At 43.8% G+C, this 21,202-nt stretch overlaps 1 protein-coding gene across 1 annotated transcript in view; it reads left to right on the top strand.

Moving 5' to 3' along the window:
- The first annotated feature begins 3,842 nt into the window (after positions 1 to 3,842).
- LOC109481299 (kin of IRRE-like protein 3) overlaps positions 3,843 to 21,202 on the top strand; it is a 232,921-nt gene continuing 215,561 nt past the window's right edge. The window contains exon 1 of the mRNA XM_019783832.1: positions 3,843 to 4,068. Coding sequence (XP_019639391.1) covers positions 3,990 to 4,068 — 79 coding nt within the window. The 5' untranslated portion in view covers positions 3,843 to 3,989. The remainder of the gene's footprint in view (positions 4,069 to 21,202) is intronic.

Here is a 21,202-nt window from a genome sequence, read left to right as displayed (position 1 = left end):
AGAGAAGAACGGATTTCTCATTGGAAAGGAATGGAGACATTTTTTTGTATAAAGGATTCTGTATGGATGTGTGTGTGTGTGTGTGTGTGTGTGTGTGTGTGTGTGTGTGTGTGTGTGTGTGTGTGAGTGTGTGTGTCTATGAGTGTGTGTGTGTGTGTGTGTCTGTACTCTGTAAGTATGTGTGTGTGTGTGTGTGTGTGTGCGTGTGTGTGTGTGTGTGAGAGAGAGAGAGAGAGAATGTGTGTGTGTCTGTGTGTATGTGTGTGTGTGTGTGTGTGTGTCTATGAGTGTGTGTGTGTGTCTGTATGTATGTATATATGTGTGTGTGTGTGTTTGTTATGGTGTTTATCTGACATAGATGTATATCTTAACAGTAAAGGTTATGTAGGGAAATTTCGAAATTTCAAACCTGTGTGGTTTTATATACTTTTTTGTTGTGTTGTGCAATGAGTTAAAATCATGTCCAGTTGCTTGAGTAACTGCTTTTTGGCGTATCGTATTACCTGGATGTCTAACCTTCACCGACTTATTCATTCATATATACATAGAGCACAGAGACTACAGCAAATGGGAGTGACAAAACTCACAGATGGTGCAGCGTCTCAAGCTGGCACTGCAGCATTTCCCAAGGGGGCCGTAACACTAATTTACGCCAACTGATGAAACCACGTATGATACTTTATGACTTTATGATATAGGGGGTGCTTTTGATGTACTTAATCAATGTATTCATGTAATATGACACTTCATATTAGGCTGTGAGTGCATCCAAGTCTTTTATAGAGCATTTACCTTTGCCAAAGCCCTATCCAAGGAGGTTAGATAAGAGAACCTTCTTGCCCTATCCTCGATCCGGATTGCGAATATTTAGTATTACCATATCGTAGGTAATATCCAACACACATGTAGCAAGAACCCCCCCCCCCTTAGTGCAAAATGACTTACTTTCTGTTAGACTGGTATTAGGCTGGTAACGTAGAATGGTAACGTATTTACATGAATTTGAGTTTGATTTTCTACTGTTTCGCCATAGAATTTACTTCCATTCGATATGAAATGTTCAAGAACTCACTTCTTTGGCCAACAAAAAAAAAATGATTTGTCTTGTAAAACGTATATTTAGGTAATCACATACTAGTAATCAACAAACAACGTGCATGACGTAACGGCCTTATTGCAGAAGGTGATAAAAAGAACATCTGTGTTTGCCAGGGTCTGTAGTTTCCCGCCTATATAATCTAGAACTAACTGAGCGTTAACACATGCACGAATGGTGAGCAGAGATACGTGTTGACGACGTGTTTACAGGAAATAACCGGATGCTGCTGAACATGTTCAAGTTTATGCTCCTTTTTTAAAGACCTGGTCATGGGATTGTGGCATTAACGACTGCTTGAGTGTAACTTAAAGACTGTTTAATCATATTGCAATATTTAAGAATTTTTAGGATAGCCAGAACTAACTGAGCGTTAATAAATGCACGAATGGTGAGCAAGAGATACGTGTCAACGAAGTGTTTACAGGAAATAACTTAACGGTGCTGAACAAGTTAAAGTTTCTGGTCCCTTTTTTTATTAGGCCCGGTCATGGAACTGTAAAGATTGCCTGCCAATTGTGGCATTTTAATCATATTGAAATATTTAAGAATTTTCGGGATAGCCAGAACTAACTGAGCGTTAACACATGCACGAATGGTGAACAGAGATACGTGTTTACAGGAAATAACAGGATGCTGCTGAACAAGTTTATGCTCCTGTCTATTATTAGGCCCGGTGAAGATTGCCTGCCGATTGTGACATTTACGACTGCTTAAGTGTAACTCAAATACTTCTTAGCCATATTGATATATTTAAGTCTCATTTACGTGACCTACGACATTAAAGCAACCTAGAGCTAACTCTATGGTAAAGGGTCCTTGTCTGATTCAAGTTTTTTTGGGGGGCTTCTTCTAAGGCACGACAGTGACCGACGAAACACCACAATCGTACTAAATCTACATAGTTTAGAAAAGTTTTGCCTTACGACAGTGTACGAATCGGATTTTCCCTCCATTTTCGGCGTCTTCTGGTTGCGGTCCAACTCCAGAAGGGCTGTTCTATCTTGTCGGTGAAGGCTTTTTCCCTTCGTAATCAATGCTTTCCTTGCCTTCCGAATGCGCCAACACAAGTCTTCCCTTCGATCCGGGTCCAGCTTCAATGCAGGAACATGAAGTTGTCCAACCCGTCTGCTTACTCCTGATGAGCTTCTTCATACCAAGGACGTTGTACTCTTTGCACTCACTCACTCACTCACTGCGCCGAGCTCACTCGAAGTCTCCCCATGACTGTCTGTTTCCATTTTTCTCTATCCTCCATCGCAGCAGGCAGTTCACTTAGAGTCATTCCACTGTCAGCCTCTAGTTGCTTTACGTAAGTTAAATGTGGTCTTCCGCGACTTCTTTTTCCATGACTCGGGTTCCACAGTAAGAGTTTGTGTACTACCTCATCCTTTTTCTTTCAACAGTGGCCTACAGAACGTAGTCTCCTTTGCCATATTGTTTCAGCAATCGGCGGCATGTTTTTGGACAGCTCACGGTTTGAAATTCTTGCAAGTCCTTGCAAATAGATACAAACTCTGGACAGACGCTGGTTGTATGTACATGTAAGCACCTCGCTGATCCTCCCACTACATGCACCAACACGACTTGCCGCTGATCACTCCTCCTCGACTCTCGGTTGCCATGGTTTTCGTACTTTCCCGAACTTCTGTGCGATACCGTCAACTTGGAGTAAGTGAGGTAATTACGATCATAGTGGAACTGGAGAAAAGAAATTGAAACCACAAGCTCTTAGCGTTGTTGTTCCACCTTCTTGTTGTAGGCAGGCCCGCAAATTGAAGACTGAAGGAAGAATGACCGGGTTTCCCCTCGCTAAATGCTGATTCGTTTCCTTTAGTGATGAGATGACAAACTCCTGCATACCATCTTCGGGTTGGTACGCGTTTGGCCTGTGGGTCCCGATCTTCGCTCGAGCTTGTACTGGAGATGTACATGATATTGGCCCAATTCCTATCCAGTCGGTTTTTAAACTCATTGACTGTCCTAGCTTCAACCACTGTTTGTGGCAAGGAATTCCAGTCCTTCACAGTTCTAACGCTGAACTCAGATTGGCATTCTTCCTCTTCTTCCTCTGAGTGACCGCTATCGTCATGTCGATCATTCTGTCACTTAGGGGAAAGGTCACCAGTCAAGAATTCATAAGAATTCAAGAAGCCCTTGCCACAAATGTTTCAGTATTTGTGGCTTCTACTGTTGTCTGAGGTAGAGAGTTCCAGTCTTTAACTGTCCGTGGCAGGAAAGACGCTGCTCGATACTGAGTCCTGCCCCAGAGTACTCACTACACATTGCTGTGTACCATGTGAAGTTATGTCCCCCGCCGCAAGTCCTCTCTGAGCGCTCGCTCGCTCTCGACAATCAAATCAGAGTAGAGCTGGCTTTAGCTCTAGCCTTGCGATAAAACCCACTTCCACGGCCGATCAATCCTGCTTTTGTTTGTCCTCTACTGCGCTCGCCCGGAGGCGTGTACGAACGAACGCGCTCCTCTCCCGACTTTAACTAACTCCGCGAGCCGGACGAACTACAGACGCGGCGCCCGTCCTCCCGTCCGCATCGAATTCACCCAGGCTGGCATATGTTTTGTCTCTACATTAATCAACCCGCCTGATTAAACCTGCCACCTCAGGGGACGTACCGCCGGCGACCACCTGACAGGCACCTGTCGCTGAGGACAGCTAGAGCCAACTGTAGGCAGGGGGCCTCGGCTGTTGGCGTATCCCATGGTGCCGCGCGCAATTGAATACGGAAGTGATTACAGCGCGCTACATACAGACGAGAAACTTGCGGGGCGGGAGTCGGTCGCACCTGTTTTGCCTGCGTGAAGAAGTACGCCGCTTCTACTAGGAACGTGCGACGGGAGCAAGAGGATATTTCTTTGCCAAGGACAGGCTCAGCAATGGCGGGGACAGCTTTCGGCAAGAGCGGACGATTTTCTCTTTGGACGGCCGCGGTGATTTGGGCAGCCCTGCTACACGGTGGGTCGACTTTACTATTATAGTATCGGTGGGACAGATCGCACGCCCCCCGGCCCTCGCCTTTTGTACGGCCCGGCTCCGTGCAAATCGCGCATTGTCCGGCCTTGTGATGCTCTGGCACGTTCGGCGCTGATTTTTTAACCTCAGTCCATAGCATGCCAAAAACTGGGGGTCTTTGGGAACTTTTATGTGCGATTTTCTGATTGCATATACTAGACAACATAGCCGGCCTGGTTGAATTACCCCCGTGTTTTGAAATAGGCTAATCAGAAAACAGGAAAAGACCACCAAACCCCCAGTTCTACAAGCCTGCTAACTTGATTTCTGGCCTCTTGGCACCGCGTTGTTTTGATTTTTCCTTCGCCGCCAGGCACATTTACTCCCGTCGGCCCTCCAGCCAACGAACCGTCGGACGGCCCGTCCAACCGCCTGGCCCATTCAGTACGTAGCCCCGGGGCTTGACGTCATATGGCGTTTGTGTCCGACCTATCTGTCATCTTTCTCAAACCGTCAGAGATACTAGCTAGTAGCCGGTCTATCACATTAACACTACCGGCAGTCTATAAAAACCTAAACAAGTGTCGATCCTGTCACTCACAGTGGCGCTAGCTCTCCACCTCTTTATGGCTAGCTTCGCACGTACTATCAGTTGGCTGATGATCGCGGCCCTTTAGTAGCTAGCTTCGTAGCAGGCTTATAGAACTGGGGGTTTGGTGGTCTTCGGCTGTTTTTCGATTAGTCCAAACGGGGGTACTTCAACCAGGCCGGCTATGTTGTCTATATGTAATCAGAAAATAGCACATAAAAGCTCCCGAAGTCCCCCAATCCCCCAGTTTTTGGCATGTTATGGAGGCTAGCCCCTTTAGCAATGGAAGGCGTATTCAGCGTATTATCACCCAGGCGTGACCGAAGGGGATAAGTGCAATGTAAACACGCCCTGCCCGACCACCCCTCGGGCCCACAACCGTTTATCCAACATCAGACGTCCAGGAATGATGCCCACCTTTAAGAAAACAAACATCGTTTTACAAGAACAGCAAAAGCCTGCCCCGGGTTATCAGAGATAGCGAAAGGTTCCCTCCGACAGACAGGCTAGGCACAACCACTTGTAAAACCTTCCCCGAGCCTTGATACTCCGAATTACGACGTGAAATATTTATTACAATGTATTGGGACTGTCACTGATATTACCGGGCCCTGTAAGTGTAACCCTGTACGGTGTCCAAACTGGGGGATTTTCGATGCTGGATTATAGGAAAGGTTCCCTCGGACAGACAGGCTAGGCACAACCACTTGTAAACCCTTCCTCGAGCCCTGTCCATGATACTCCGAATTACGACGTGAAATATTTATCACAATGTATCGGGACTGTCACACAGATATTACCGGGACCTGTAACCCCATACATACGGTGTACAGACTCTAGGATATCCGAGGACAACAAGTGACCCTGTGGCTCGGGAATTGAACCCGTGCCCGCTGGGTTGTTCTCGCGAATACAGATCTGAATTGGATTTAATTCAGTGTTTTTGATTGATGGTGGGTTCTCCCGTAACGCATCTCATCTCGCTTCATAACGCCCCAACAAGTCCGGAACGTAAACAAATGTAAGGACCTCTCTTAAGGGTGAAAAATCGTACGTATTTCGGAACGGAAATGATTGTAGCGTTGTTATATTAAGTGGCAGCAGCCTACAATTTCCGATTTTACAGTACGACACTCTTGTATTAGGTCTAAGTGAACGCCTGTTAGTGCTGTATTCTTTGCTCTCGGTCTCACGAATTTGTTAGGATGGTTTTAAGTTAAGACAACCCTCACGTTGAGTAGGCCTGTAACCAGGGATATTCTCCTCGTTACTAGCAACGCGTCCTGTCTCGATAAGCACCGGGTCCTTTCTCGGTATTCCGGCGGGACCTGAGCGAACCGGGCCCCGACAAATCAGGGTGGGTCGCCCCGGGGGCTTGTTTGACCGGCCGTTGTGCGTTTATCTCGGCGGAAACCTCGCTTCATGGCCGGGCCTAGATCCTATGCCTAGCCTCCATAGCATGCCACGAACTGGGGGGTTGGGGGGTCTTCAGGGTCTTTTATCATTTATGTGCTATTTTCTGATTGTATATATACACAACATAGCCGGCCTGGTTGAATTACCCCCGTTTTTTAGAACTGGACTAATCGCAAAACAGCCGAAGACCACCAAACCCCCAGTTCTATAAGCCTGCTACGGAGGCTAGGCGGCTATCAGGGTAGGAAAGTGTGTGGGTAGATAGCGTAGAGCGCAGTGGAGCATGCATGGCCAGTACAGTGGTGGTGACGGATGTACTGATGGCTTGGCTTTCACAATGAGACGGCCGGAGATACCGAATCTCTTATGATCGCGTGTATTACAAAGGAAAGCGTCTGAAAAGAGCTCGGGTTGGCCACAATGCTCATTCATTGCAGCTGTGTGTGTGTTGTGGGGATATGTTGATTTGCTTCGTAGCTAGGGTGGCCTTCGAAATATTACACTAGAGCCTCAGGGTGTGAGGGAAGGTTTTGATCATTTAGAGATTTTTTTTCACAGCGAGACACTGCATCTTAAGAGCCTGTGTTAGAGAGTAGACAGAACAGCTATAGTATAGCCTTTACATGATATGTTGATTTGCTTCGTAGCTAGGGTGGCCTTCGAAATATTACACTAGAGCCTTAGGGTTTGAAGGAAGGTGTTGATCATTTAGAGGTTTTTTTCACAGCGAGATACTGTCTTAGGGAGTAGACAGAACAGCTATAGGCTTTACATTATATGTTGATTTGCTTCGTAGCTGGGTTGGCCTTCGAAATATTACACTAAAGCCTAAGGGTGTGAGGGTAGGTCTTGATCATTTAGAGATCTTTTTTACATAGCGAGTTAACAGTCTGTCTGAGTATTAGACGGCAACAGCTATAGGCTTTGCTTTGCTTCGCTACGAATTCATACCAGCGCTGATTCATGGTCTTGTGTTAGATAGCCCGTGGTGGCTTCGGAAAATAACTGAAAGCTTCCGAGATGAGAGATCCGAATTGGCGGCGATAAATATTACAACGCGGCATTTGTATGCATTGAAAGGACGGATACAAATTTCCTGTAGCCTTTAGGAAGCGGTTATGAAGTGGTTAATACGTTCGTACGGAGCAACCCCGGCCTGTGCCTGCTCGGTCTGATACCTAGTCTCCAACAGACCCCTTTTGCATGCTGAATAAATCGTAGAAATCGGACTAAAAAAGAGTATATAATTGGCCAGAGGAGTTTGCCAATTGGACCCTCTATGGCCGGCGAACTCCTCTGGAAAATTATAATATATCCCCTTTTTAGGCCGATTTCAACGATTTATTCAGCCTTCAAAAGGAGTCTGGTTGTAGCCTCTATAGCATGCCAAAAACTGAGGGGTTTTGGGGGTATTTTCCGATTGCATATAGACAACATAGCCGGCCTGGTTGGATTACCACCGTTTTTACAACTGGGCTAATCAGAAAACAGCGGAAGACCACCAAAACCCCAGTTCTATAAGCCTGCTACGGAGGCTACTCAGAAAACAGCCGAAGACCACCAAACACCAGTTCTATAGGCCTGCTACGGAGGCTAATCAGAAAACAGCCGAAGACCACCAAACACCAGTTCTATAAGCCTGCTACGGAGGCTAATCAGAAAACAGCGGAAGACCACCAAACCCCCAGTTCTATAAGCCTGCTACGGAGGCTATCTGACACCAGCGTGGCGTGACGCTTGTAGTGGCTTCGTTTCCAGTCGACTGACGGTGACCTATTCGCGGAGACTCTGTGTTTACCTCCGCCTGTCACCTCGGTGCGACCCGAGGGCACCTCCTTTCACCCTCGGGCAGATACTGATTTAATTGAGGGCCTGCATTCGGGGTTGTAGTGATATTACAGATTACGCTAAATTTTCGCCGCCGATTACGAATTACGTTAAACTCTCAGAGCTGATTACGACTTTACGCTTTGTGCCTAATGTACTAAAATTACGTTGACTTTTGGGGATCGAGGCTGCGTACGGATTACGAAGACTAAAATATGCCTGATTACGCCTTACGAAAAAGCGCATGCAGGCCACCTTAATTCTGTGCACTACTCACAACCGTGAGAAAATATCAAACCCTATTAAAATCTAGACCATACCCTCCACCTCCTACCCAACAAAAATGACAGCCAGGGCGAGGTTGTTAGCAAGGATACCGTATCAAGTTGCGAGTCGTCCTACTCTGGAAGGTCAGCCCGCGCGGGTGTAACTGTCGGCCTACTAATAACAACTTGTTAGAGTCTCGTTACCATAATTGTTGCGACCTTGAGTGTAGCAGAGACATTGCTACAGCAGTAGTAGCCTGTTGCGTTCTGTGTGCTACATGCTAGTATACACTCCAGGGGTCTCCCAAATTTTTTTTAGGCGAGATGTGCTTCCTAACCCACTAAAAATCTGTCAATTTTCATGAAAATACTTAGAGAATACTCTAGATTTGAACATTTTGGGAGAGGTGCTAGGATTTTGGGTAGAGGGGGGGGGGGCACCCTTGCTTCATTGCTTGGGGAGAGCCCTGTAACTCCCAGCCTCGTGTAACAGACCACGAGCTTGTCGCTGCGCCTGGCTACCCCTCGTTGATCCGAAGTAGCACCCTGTGTTTGTGTATAAACGCGCTCTGTGTGCGTGGAGAGGGTTTGTATGGAGAGTGTAACCGCCCGGGCGTTACGCTTAGGCTAGGCTGTCGTGCCGAGGAGGGTGCTTCACTTCTATCGTATCTAAAACCGTGCCTATATATATAGTTGTATGCCTGGATGTGTTAGATGTGATCTGTTCACACGGTCTTGGATGGGTCTTGGATAGTCTCTGCGTATCTAAGAACGTGTGTTTGCCCCAGGCGTGACTCTGGATACGCGTGGACAATCCAGAAGGGAGCCTGGTTCTGGATTAAGCACCGTTCTGTATATAACATGGGTTGTTGAGGCTGGAGTACCACAATACTGTATGGGTAAAACACTTCCGATGGGGCGATGGAGGGGGGGGGGGGCGGAGGGGCATTGACCGCAGGAGCGGCCGTAATCCACGTTAATAAGCGCGATTAAGCGTGTTGATTACCCTCCAAGCAGAGGTGTTGGCTTCAGCTTATTTACGGCGTATTTTATTGGGCTTTCTTTTTTTGTACTGGTACCTATATCTCCAATCAGATCCTTTGGTGGGGGTAGGACAGTGTCATATTGGCCAGTCTGTATGCATTTCCCTTTGGTGGGGATATGGTTATAGGCTGGCTAATTTGATACTGTCTTACCCCCACCAAAAGACCTGCTTGGAGATTCTTGTACCAGTTTTTCGCCAGCAAAACAAACGATGACGTATTGAAAACTGCCCTGCCAATTGCAACGTGATACAGTCTTGCGAATATGATACTGTCTTGCCAATTGGAACGTAATACTGTCTTGTAACCACCTAACTAAATCTCTGCTTGGAGATTATAGCACAATAACAGACCCATTGACCACAGTAGCTTGCTTAATTATAGTTAATTAGCGTGATAATTAACGCTATGATAAGCGTGATTGCGCACGTTGATAATATAATATGATATGAGTGACATATATTGACTTGTATGGGCGTTCGTGACGTCCCAAACGTTTTAGTCCGTTCGTTCCGTTAACGCCACTACAGTAACGATTTTGTTTTCAAACCGCAGGAAATTTGAGCCCAGACGGTTCGTTGATTTGTGACATACATGCGTGGCCGTTAGCCGTTAGCTAGCTCAGATCCGACTCACAACGGAATATAAATCTGTACCGGAACAAGCTTTCTAGCCTCCATAACATGCCAAAAACTGGGGGTTTGGGAGGTCTTCCGGGTCTTTGGATGCTTTTATGTGCTATTTTCTGATTGCATATAGTCAACATAGCCTGGTTGAATTACCCCCGTTTTTAGAACTGGGCTAATCAGAAAACAGCCGAAGACCACCAAACCCCCAGTTCTATAAGCCTGCTACGGAGGCTACACCGGAACAAGCTTCCCCAGTTCGGCCGCTCGTCTCGCCAGACCTAATCGCTCCGCTTTGTCGTTTGATTACGGCTCTTGTCCCGCATTATTATTGTCCGCAGGGCTGAATTAGAACTTGTTGGACGGGTATTACAGGGGGAGGGGGGCGACCCATTGACGTAGTATCTGATTGTTATCCTCAAAACGTAAACAGAGGCTTTTTTGACGTCTTTTTAGGCATTTTCACTGGGCTTTGTTTTTCTGGTACCTGTATCTTTTACGGTGGCCTTTTCGGATAATTTTCTCCCAATTAAAATTTTATGCTATCTTGTAGCTACCAGAACAATCTGCTTGGAGATGACCACTTCTACGTGATATCAGAGTGTTTCCCTCAAAGCAAAGCTTTAGGCTTGGGCTTAAATTTAGACGTTTTTGTCGGGATTTGTTTTTTCTTTTGTTTTTGTCAGTCAAAATAACGTGGCACATTGGATACTAGCCTGCCAATTTGGTACTGTCTTATAGCCACCTGAACTGAAGATTACGAAATGGTGGGATGAACTAAGGAGGTTGAATCTTGGATGACCCGTTGACGTAAGTGTATACAGAATAGATACTCCTGAGTACACAGAAGCGGTCTTACGCTTCGCTGCACCAACAAAACCCGGCTGCAGATCTCTCAGCATCGGGGGAAATTACGACTGTTGGAAGGGAGCTTTACCCATATTAGGGATTACACCGGTGTGAGATTTACGTCAGGTTTGACACAACAAGTAGCAAAATCGGCTACAGGAACGGTGTAGCAATTCTCAGATAAGGGCCTGCCGGCGAGATGTCGTAAATTTCAAGGCCGCAAGAGTTAAAGTCGTTACACTCAAGTTGTTACACTTGTAGCGATCTTGTTGCTAGTGTAACAATGGGGGGTTATATGCGGTTATAGGCGCTACCAACTGACCCGACCGATGGGTCTAGACCTTTTAGCCGAGTGGTTTGAACGTCGGGTTTGCTGCTGGTACTCGGGAGGTCGTGGGTTGGAACTACTCTCCAAGCAAACGATCTTCCACCATCAACCTCTGCTTGGAGAGTAGGTTCGAACCCCGGCCCGGGACCAGGTTTTTTTTTTATCTCTTTCTACTCGCTCCTCTTGTTTCTTACTGAAGTCGTTACACTTGGCACACAATGAATGTAGCGATCTTGTTGCCAGTCTCAGCGAGAAGGATGCTTTGATACTTAAAGCCGTAATCTGGAGTTTTCCGTTGGATTCGGCGCAAGCTGTGTTTAGGCGCCGCTGTTTTGTAAATACGCTCAGAGTCTTATTGAGCGGCCCGGTACATGATATATTGTGAGCCTGTCCGTGCTGCGTGAAAGCGCGCATTGTTCACGGGAAGGCTTAAGGTTTCCCATTGTGCACTGGGTGATCCCACCGGGGTACTTAGCCCCACTCTTAACAACCTGGCGTCTTTGTAGGCACACACGTTACCGTTTGGTGTGGCTCATAGCTACTGCTTAACACAGCCACGTTATGAACTCACCGTATTGTTGATAATAATGGTTTATTGTCAACTTGAAAATTGTCCACAGTTTGCATCCACATGTGTGGCTGAATTGCTGTAAGGACATCACGACATATTCGAAGCTTTAACACAACCACGTTATAAACTAATACAAGTAACAGTGTAGTTGCTGTACTAGATGTTTTCATATGGGACAAATCATATCTATAAAGTGATCGTTCCCGTTTTTGGACAAGGAAACGTTTTGTGTGGCTTGGAGCCTCATGAATTAACAGTACTGTAACGGTTGTTTTCATATTTGAAAACCACAGCTACAAAGACGTGCAGTTTATTATTGACCTGTCTCTTTTGTAGGTGAAACGTTTTGTGTACGTGTCACATAATGAACCCACTGTATTGTTGTTTTCATGTGGGGAAATCATGTCTATAAAGGAGTGTCATTTGTTATTAAACTGGAGTATTTGTGCGAAGAAAGGTTTGGTGCATGGCTGTTTTCATATGGGAAAACTATATCTATAAACTGTTCATCGATCTTGTGTATTTGTGGGTGTAACGTTTTGTGTAGCTGAAATTAAAGCCTTCACTCAACACAACTACGTTATGAACTGATAGTATTGTTGTTTTCAGACGGGAAAAACCATATCTATAAAGAAGTGCTGTTTATTATTGACCTACTAGTAGCTCTTTTGTAGGGGAAACGTTTTGTGTGCTTTTAACACAGTGGTGTTATGAACTGACCATTTGTTCGTCATATGGGAAAAATCATATCAATAAATTGTTTATTAGCCAGGCGTTTTCTTACTCAGAAATGCTTGATGTGGCCTAGAACCTCCTCTCAACCCAGAGGCGTGATGCGCCGAGGGTGCAGTTGTTTTCATATCGGAAAAATCATATCTATAAAACAGTACTGTTCATTATAGTAAACGCTCTCTAAGGAGGGGGGGGGTGAGGTTGTTATCGTGTGCCTCTCTGTGTCATGGTGGGACGTCAGGACTCGAAATCCATTTTGGGAATAGTTGCACAGGTACCGGTGCACCCAACGAACAAAATTGGGTGCACGAATTTTCTTTGGGATGCACCATATAAGATAAAGTAAGTAGAATGTGACAGCGAAAACTAATTATGTTTCATTTCTAAACTTAAGAAAAGTACAAAATAGCAATAATTTGATTATTGTTCTGACACTTAGATGTCATTACCTTAAGAATATGCCGTGTACTATACATTTAAAGTAAACCTACGAAAATATTTGGGTGCACCAGTGCACCCACAAAAAAATTGGGTACACAGCTCCAAATTTGGGTGCTGTAAGGTGCACACGCACCCAGTATTTCGAGCCTTGTGCGATTGTTATCGTGAACTGTGCGGTGTTATGGTGGGACGTGGTTATAGGTTCCGGGTGCATCGAAGCGTGAAGCATAAGTAATTTTTCAGTAATTGATAATTAAGGAAGTGGGATATGAGTAATAGATAGGAGACGGGTGGGGGAAGGGGGGGGGCACACAGGAAGAGATACCTGTAGAAGAGGATAAAGAACTTTATTGTACATGGTACAATGTATGGCAACGACTATTGAACATAGTACAAAAACAAAAGGGTATAAAATTAAAATTAAAATCCTAATTACTAAGCATCCGATAATATCAATAATACAGTAGACAATCAAGTATGGCTAATCATAAGTTTCGGCATTTTTTCTAATAACAAAACAGTCTTTTATGTATGTGATTTTCAGTAATTGATAATTAAGGAAGTGGAATATGAGTAATAGATAGGAGACGGGTGGGGGAAGAGGGGGGGGGTGCACAGGAATAGATACATGTAGAAAAAGAAGAAGACCTTTATTGCACGACAATTTTACATCGTACAATGAATGGCAACGACTATTGAACATAGTACAAAAAGAAAAAGGTATAGAATACAAATTGATATATTAATATTCCTGATAACTAAACATCAAGATAATATCAATAGTAAATTTGTGTAACTCTTTATAAACATAGACTTTTAAATATCAAGTGAAAAATGTGCGATAGAAAATGTCGTGCATGCTTTTCATCCGTGGTTTTGTGTGAAATAAACTCATCCGAATTTCTTACCACACAACTCCAGTTTTTGTAAACTAATTAACGCCTAATTTGTGTAACTCTTTATAAACATAGATTTTCAAATATCAAGTGAAAAATGAGCGATAGAAAGTGGCGTGCAGCTTTTTATCCGTGGTTTTGTGTGGCAATAACGGCGCGTGTTTGTGTGTAAAATAAGAGCGATTTGCGCCTGTCAGGTTTGATCGATACCTACAGATACATCATAGCCCGTCAGCACCGCCGCCGGAGCTAGAGGGTACCCGCTTATTGCCAGGCAATTGCCAGCAATTGGAAACATGATCCATCTCGTGACGTCACATGATTGACAGGTCCATCAGACGAGAGGAGACTCATTTAACAACCGCCATTTTTATTTCAAATTACTGGTTTCTGTCATCTGTCATATTTAGACCCTGAAATAACCTTAGCATTTTTATAAGTACAGAACCGGTAATTTTAAAGTACGTTACAGTTTTTTTTTATCATACGACATCATTATTATACGAGAGAAGACTCATTTAATAACCAGGTAGGATAGGCATTGCTCGTTAATTTTTTTTCAAATTACTAGTTTCTCTCATTTATAATTTTATAGAAGTGAAATAGCCTCAGCAATTTTTTTAAGTACAGAACCAGTAATCAACCACGTGATATTTTTTATGATTGGCAGAATTATCATATGATAGAACACCCATTTAACGACCGAGTCCCACTTATCATTTTACCTCCAATTTCTGATTTGATTGGAACACGTCTTTTTTCCATCTTAACCCCTTTGAAACTAAAATAAGTGATTTTCTTCCTAACTACAACTCCAGTAACCATGTACGTGGCAACTTTTTGACTTCGTCAGAACATCCCTCTGAACACCCGCCATTTCTCTTCAATTCTATCATCCCTCATCTTAACCCCTTTAGAACTGAAACGAGTGATTTTCCTCCTAACTACAGGTACTGTAATCATGATCCAACTTTTTTAGTTCGACTATTATAATCGACGTTTTGACTTCGCATTATATTCCACTGAACAGCAGTCTTTTTTCTTCAATTCTATCACCCCTCATCTTAACCCCATAAGAACTGAAACAAGTGATTTTCCTCCTAAACGCAGCTTCTGTAATCATGATCCACCTTTTTTAGTTCGACTATTATAATCGACTTTTTGACTTCTCATTATATTCGACCGAACAGCCATCATTTCTCTTCAATTCTATCGCCCCATATCTCAACCCCTTTAGAACTGAAACAAGTTATTTTCCTCATAAACGCAGCTTCCGTAATTATGTACGTGGCATATTTTTAACTTCTCATTATTTACCATGACCTGTACTTAGTTCGCAATGAGTAAAAGTGTACAATAAAGGTCTTTCATTCATTATATTCCTCTGAACACCCGCCATTTTTCTTCAATTCTATCGTCGCTTATCGTAACCCCTTCCGAAGTGAATAACCACAGTAATTTTCCTTTCATAAATACAGAATCAGTGCCCAGACGCGCGCGGGCCTGCTGAATAATTTACGGAGCCCTTTATTAACTCTCACAGGTCCTTCATTACGTAGCACATCATTCTCCTCCCCTCCCCTCCCTTCTAATTATAGGCATCAGACCTGTTGGCAAGGCTCGAAATACTGGGCGCATGTGCACCTTGGTGCACCCAACTCGTACTACAACAAAGATTTTATTATTTTTCTGACACTTAGATGCCAAGAATATTCTGTATACTATTATACGTTTGAAATGTACAAAATACCTACAAAAATATTTGTGTGCACTGGTGCACCCACAGAAACGAATCAGATGCACAGGCAGCTCCAATTTAGCTCCCTTTTTAGATTCAAGCTTAGAAGAGGAGCAGTAAGATCTTTGTATTGGGTTTTGTATGGTGCACCCAAAATTTTTTGTGCACCAGTGCACATATTCCCAAAAATGAATTTCGAGCCCTGATCTCTCCCCTCCCACTCTTCTAATCATAGACATCAAACCTGTTGGTTTCGGTACCGCGAATTTGAACACCCGAAAAGGGGAACACATCAATGCGACCAAAACTTTTTTTGTGCACCAGTGCACCCATTCCCAAAAATGAATTTCGAGCCCTGATCTCTCTCCTCCCTCCCTTCTAATCATAGGAATCAAACCTGTTGGTTTCGGTACTGCGAATCTGAACACCCGAAAAGGGGAACACATCAATGCCCACAAATTTCCATCATCAGACCCATATTTAGCGGTAATGGTGGGGGAAGTGTCGCAGGCAATAAGCGGGTGGATTGCCGATATGCCTGCCGAGGTAGATAGCGAGCCAACCGGGCCATTTTCTGGGGCTAAGCCGTATATTTCCTCGGTTTCCCCAGGATACGCCTGAATGGTAGCGGTAGGAGAGACATGAATCACATACAGGTAGTTCTACATGTAGCGCCCCCCCTTCTCCCTCACACACACCCTTCTCCTATTTATTACTCATATTCCACTTCCTATTACTCTTATCCCACTCATATCCCACATCACATATATAAAAAACTTTATATATAAAAGACTGGTATTATATGATACTGTATTCATTAAATAGTTGACAAATACTGGTGTTGTGCGGTCAAATTTTGGCTCAGTTTAATGTCTTTGGTGTTAGAAATAACATAAATATATATGATATATAAATATACAAAAATACAAAAAAAAATCTGGATTGCTAATGAACAACACACATAATGAAGTCTAAAGAAAAAAAAGCATTTACTAGATATCTCTGAATTTTTCATGCTTTTTTATTAATAACTTAGGTAGACATTTTGCTATTTTCGCACGTCTTGAATATATTAATTTTTGATCAAAATATATAGAACAGGTGGCACACGTTATATATTCCAACCTCACCCAGACGGGTGATGTCCCCTAGTTGGTTTTCTTTGTCACAAATTGAACACGTGGATTGACAGTATAAGTTGAATAGAAAACCCTTTCTCTGTGGCATAGAATATTTAATCAGCGTACATTTTGTATCTTCATACAGCTTTTTTGATATCCAACCTGACGCAGATGGGTGATGTCCCCTAGCTGGTTTTCTTTTGTCACAAATTGAACTCGTGGATTGACAGTATAAGTTGAATAGAAAACCCTTTCTCTGTGGCATAGAATATTTAATCAGCGTACATTTTGTATCTTCATACAGCTTTTTTGATATCCAACATGACGCAGATTGGTGATGTCCCCTAGCTAGTTTTCTTTTGTCACAAATTGAGCGCAGTATTTCGTGACCGTTGAGATGTTATTGTTAAGTAAACGGTTTGTCTATGACACCGCTGATATGGAAATACCAGTATGACATTATCCTTTTAATTTAGGTACAGAATTGAGTGCAATATTTCGTGCCTGAGCTCGCCATGTTAAAGTGGGATGTTGGTGTTAAATGGATGACATCCGTGCAACAATTGATCTTCATCTGATGTGGAAAAAAAAAAACAGCAGTTATCTCCAGTTATGGTCATTATGGTAAAAATATATCGAAAATGGTAATCATTTTTTCATGTGTGAGCCTTTAGTGTAGTTGAAATGTGATACTTGGCTAGTGCCAATTTCTTTACTGCATGAATACAAGCTATATAAGAGGAAAAGACTTGTTGGTTGTGACACAAAGTTTGTCTCTTCTTACAACGTTAACGGCCTGTATTTTGACAATTTAGGCATCTTGTTTTTGTTATAAGTTTCACTTGTTTCTTCCACGCTCTCACATTAGTAGACTTGTAATCAACAGAGACAAGATAAAAAGTGTTGTCTCTTCTTGCAACGTTTATAGTCTCCCTTTTGACAAATTAGGCGTCTTGTTTTTTTCCCCGTATTTTTTCCACGCTCGTATTAGATTTATAGTCAACAGAGGTGGCATCCACAGAATGTCCTTGGTGTGGCCATCTGCATCCGTATAGCCGGTATAACCGCCCTTCGGCGTAACACACCAGCTTCTGCATCCGTATAGCCGGTATAACCGCCCTTCGGTGTAACACACCAGCTTCTGCATCCGTATAGCCGGTATAACCGCCCTTCGGCGTAACACACCAGCTTCTGCATCCGTATAGCCGGTATAACCGCCCTTAGGCGTAACACACCAGCTTCTGTATCGGTATAGCCGGTATAACCACCCTTCGGTGTAACATACCAGCCTCGCAGGCACGCGGTGCGGCGGCAGCCGGCTACATTACACCGAACGACTTGTTACACCTAAACCTTGAACATCTAACTCTAAACCTTGTTAAAGCCATCTAATGATAATGTCCCTACTGTACTTGGTGACAGCGAGTTCCGCTCTGCAATAGTTCTAGGAAAGAATAAGTTTTTGGAGCCTGGTTTTTGAACACCTCAATCCTCGGCCATGTGTGGATGTGAGCCTGGAACGTCTTGCCCGTGATAACGGCAATATGAAATGCCCAGTGATTGTATCTTGATTTTTTGTTAAGATTCCAGAATTTTCCACGCTCTCCCATTAAATTTGTAGTCAACAGAGGATGTCACCCACAGAATGTCATTGGAGTAGCCATGTGTGGATGTGAGCCTGGCACGTCTTGCCTGTGACAACGGCAGTATGAAAGGCTCTGATGATGGATTGCTGTAGATTCTGTAGCGACGGTTCTGCCTGGCAGGCTCCACGTTTCCTCTGTTCTCCCGCCCGTGTGAAGTTATGAGGACGGGTTGATATCGGCGGGTAAAAGCGATGCTGTGCGTCGGCGTGTGCGTGTGTTGGTTGGGGGGTGGTCTGTGTTAGTCTTGTAGTCTGTGGATTGGCCTTAAAGGCATCCAATGTAGTTTTTAGGCCTTGGAAACCCGATTTTTCAAAGCCAACATTCTAGTCATCTTTCTACATAGTGAGTTGAAACCACACTGTTCTAATGTATATTGACCCTCGTGGAGCAACAATTACCACAATTCTGACTTAAAATGGTTACCGGAAGGGCCCTTGGCTGATTTTAGGGTACCACCCAGAAAATAAAGGACTCATCTTGGGACTTGTTTTGTTGTTCTTGTAGCTTGTGAAAATGGGAAGTAAGAAACGTCCGTTATTGTTGATATAAGATGCTGTGGTGTTGCCAGCCAGCGCTTTTGTAGGGGTATTTTGATATCCATGCATGGTTTGAGGCGATACGCGTGTCGGCGACTTTTTTGTTGTTCCGAAGCTCGGTGGATACAGAAGTCAGAAATATCCTCTTCCATTGACAATAGATCGTCTAGAGTCTTTATTCATTCACGCAACGCTAGAAGCGATACTGTAAAAGCAGTACGGTCTGTAGGCGAAGTGACAGAAGTTTGGTTATGCTCATATTTGATTGATAGGAAGTTGAAAATACCATTTCTCACATGTAGTAAAATCATTCTTTATTCACAAATATAAGAAAGGAACATAGAGCCCAGGTCACGTCGGCCATAACTGACCGAACATGCAGGGAGGAATTAGACATATAACATTATACAATACATCAGGACATACAATGCTATACATTTTATTTATTTATCATATATCGTCTGGTCGTTTTGAATGCTCCCTCAGCAGTTGCTGCAGACGTATAGTTCTACATTCAGACTGGTTTCCATGTTATAACGGGAAGTTAAAAATATCTCTTGCCTTGAGCACAAAGACCGCTGATACATATCGTCTGGCCGGCTGAAATATTCTCCAAGCAGATATTAGGAGGGAAACTCTTAGCGCCTTTTTGCTACCACATGTCTTTATTGATTTTATCTATTCATAATTATCTTTTGTGGATGAAGCATAAGACAAATACTTGTCAAACACCCTCTCTTAAAAATGTCCATACAAATATAAAATAATCAAATTGAGTAGGAGCTTCAGGTTTTCGAGCAGACCATTTTGAACGTCAAACGCTATCCCTTAGTTTACTTCAATGCAGCACCATCCTTAGAAATGCGGAACACCCAAAAACCTTACAGTCTCCCTTCTAAGGATCCTAAAATACCTCTCAACCTTTCATCTTACACGTCTGTTTTAATATTGCGGAAAACATTTTTCTTTTTCATTTGCCCGTAGGATGTAGAGATCTCATATAGTCTGGATATGTAGAATGTAGCTAACATGACTGTGCAGGCATAGAGAACCCCGCAACCTTTCATTTTAAACGTCTGCTTTAAGATCACGATTCTGAAAAACATTTTTCTTTTTCATATGCCCGTAGGAAAAGGTGGTCTCATACAGTCTGGATATGTAGAATGTAGACTAACATGTGTAGGCGAGCCCGCTGTTGTTGTCACGCCGCCGTCAACAATTAAGGGGAAATAGATTGTCTCCCACCGTGAATAGGTGGCCCTATCGTACGGCTATAGAGTTTCCGCCTGCCCAGACACAATACAGCACCTTAGTCTCCACCAGACTCCTTTTGCAGGCTGAATAAATCGTAGAAATCGGCATAAAAAGGGTGTTTAATTTACCAGATAAGGTAGCCGTGCAGGGCGCTGGACACTCTATGGCTGGCTACCTTACCTGGCCAAATCAAATACCTTTTTTATGCCGATTTCTTCGATTTACTCAGCCTGCAAAAGAAGTCTAGTGGAGACTACCTGCACAAAGCGAGCAGCCGTGGCGAGTCGATTTCCTCGGCTGCCCCTTTTTCTTCTTTTCTCCTTTTCTTTTCTTGTTCTGCGAGCGAGTGATGCCAATATAATGGTCCGTGCGATTTTTCATGAAAACGCGGCGGGGACGATTCGTTCCGGAGGTATAAATCATGAAGTCGTTTCGCTCGTCGGTTCGCACGGTGGGTTATTATTGCACGGACCGGACAGGCTTGAGGGTTAGAAACACCGATCTTCAGCTAAATTTATGTCTCCAACTCGGCGTGTCTCTGTACGTCTTTCTAGTCATGCGAGAGAAACAGAGAAAAACGCACGCAGCACGTCAGACGCCCCAAACGCTTTACACACTAATAGTCAACTTTATTGCACAACAATTGTAACGGGTACAATGTATTGCAAATTGATAAACAGTGCTATATAGCTATAAACTAATATCTACAATATATATTCCCAATGAACAGGAAGTACATAGTTTTGCTAAGATGCACAGTAGAAATTCGATTGTGAAGTATGTGACAAGACTCTGCAAAACCAATGAAACCACACATACTGTATTTGGAGATAGGAGGTTACAAGATACGTGTATCCAAAACTGTGCTTAATCCAGATCCATGCTCAGGCACGGTTCTGGATAGTCCGTTTGAATCCAGAACCGTGCCTGATTCTAACCCTTCCAGGCATAGAACTAGATAGATATTCACCGGTCTGGTTACGGTACTTTCAGCCAGTAGAGGGGAACCGCTGGTGTTACACGTTGTGTTGGCAAAACGTTCTGGGTGCTTAGTCCTTCACGGAGAGGCCGAGCGTCGTGCTTTTACACCAAACAAACACTGATCCCTCTAACTCACTTTAATTTCAAAGTGCTGGATGTATGTAATAACCTTGCAGATGAATGCTGATGGCCGTGTTACCGAACGTCGGACAACCCTAGCCTCTGAGGCACCGCGGATCGCTGGAAAAATAGTAGAAATTGGCCGAAATAAAGGGAG

This window comes from Branchiostoma belcheri, unplaced genomic scaffold (genome assembly GCF_001625305.1).
Source record: "Branchiostoma belcheri isolate BF01 breed outbred unplaced genomic scaffold, Haploidv18h27 scaffold55, whole genome shotgun sequence".
NCBI classification, from domain to species: domain Eukaryota; kingdom Metazoa; phylum Chordata; class Leptocardii; order Amphioxiformes; family Branchiostomatidae; genus Branchiostoma; species Branchiostoma belcheri.
This window is presented reverse-complemented; position numbering and strand designations above follow the sequence as displayed.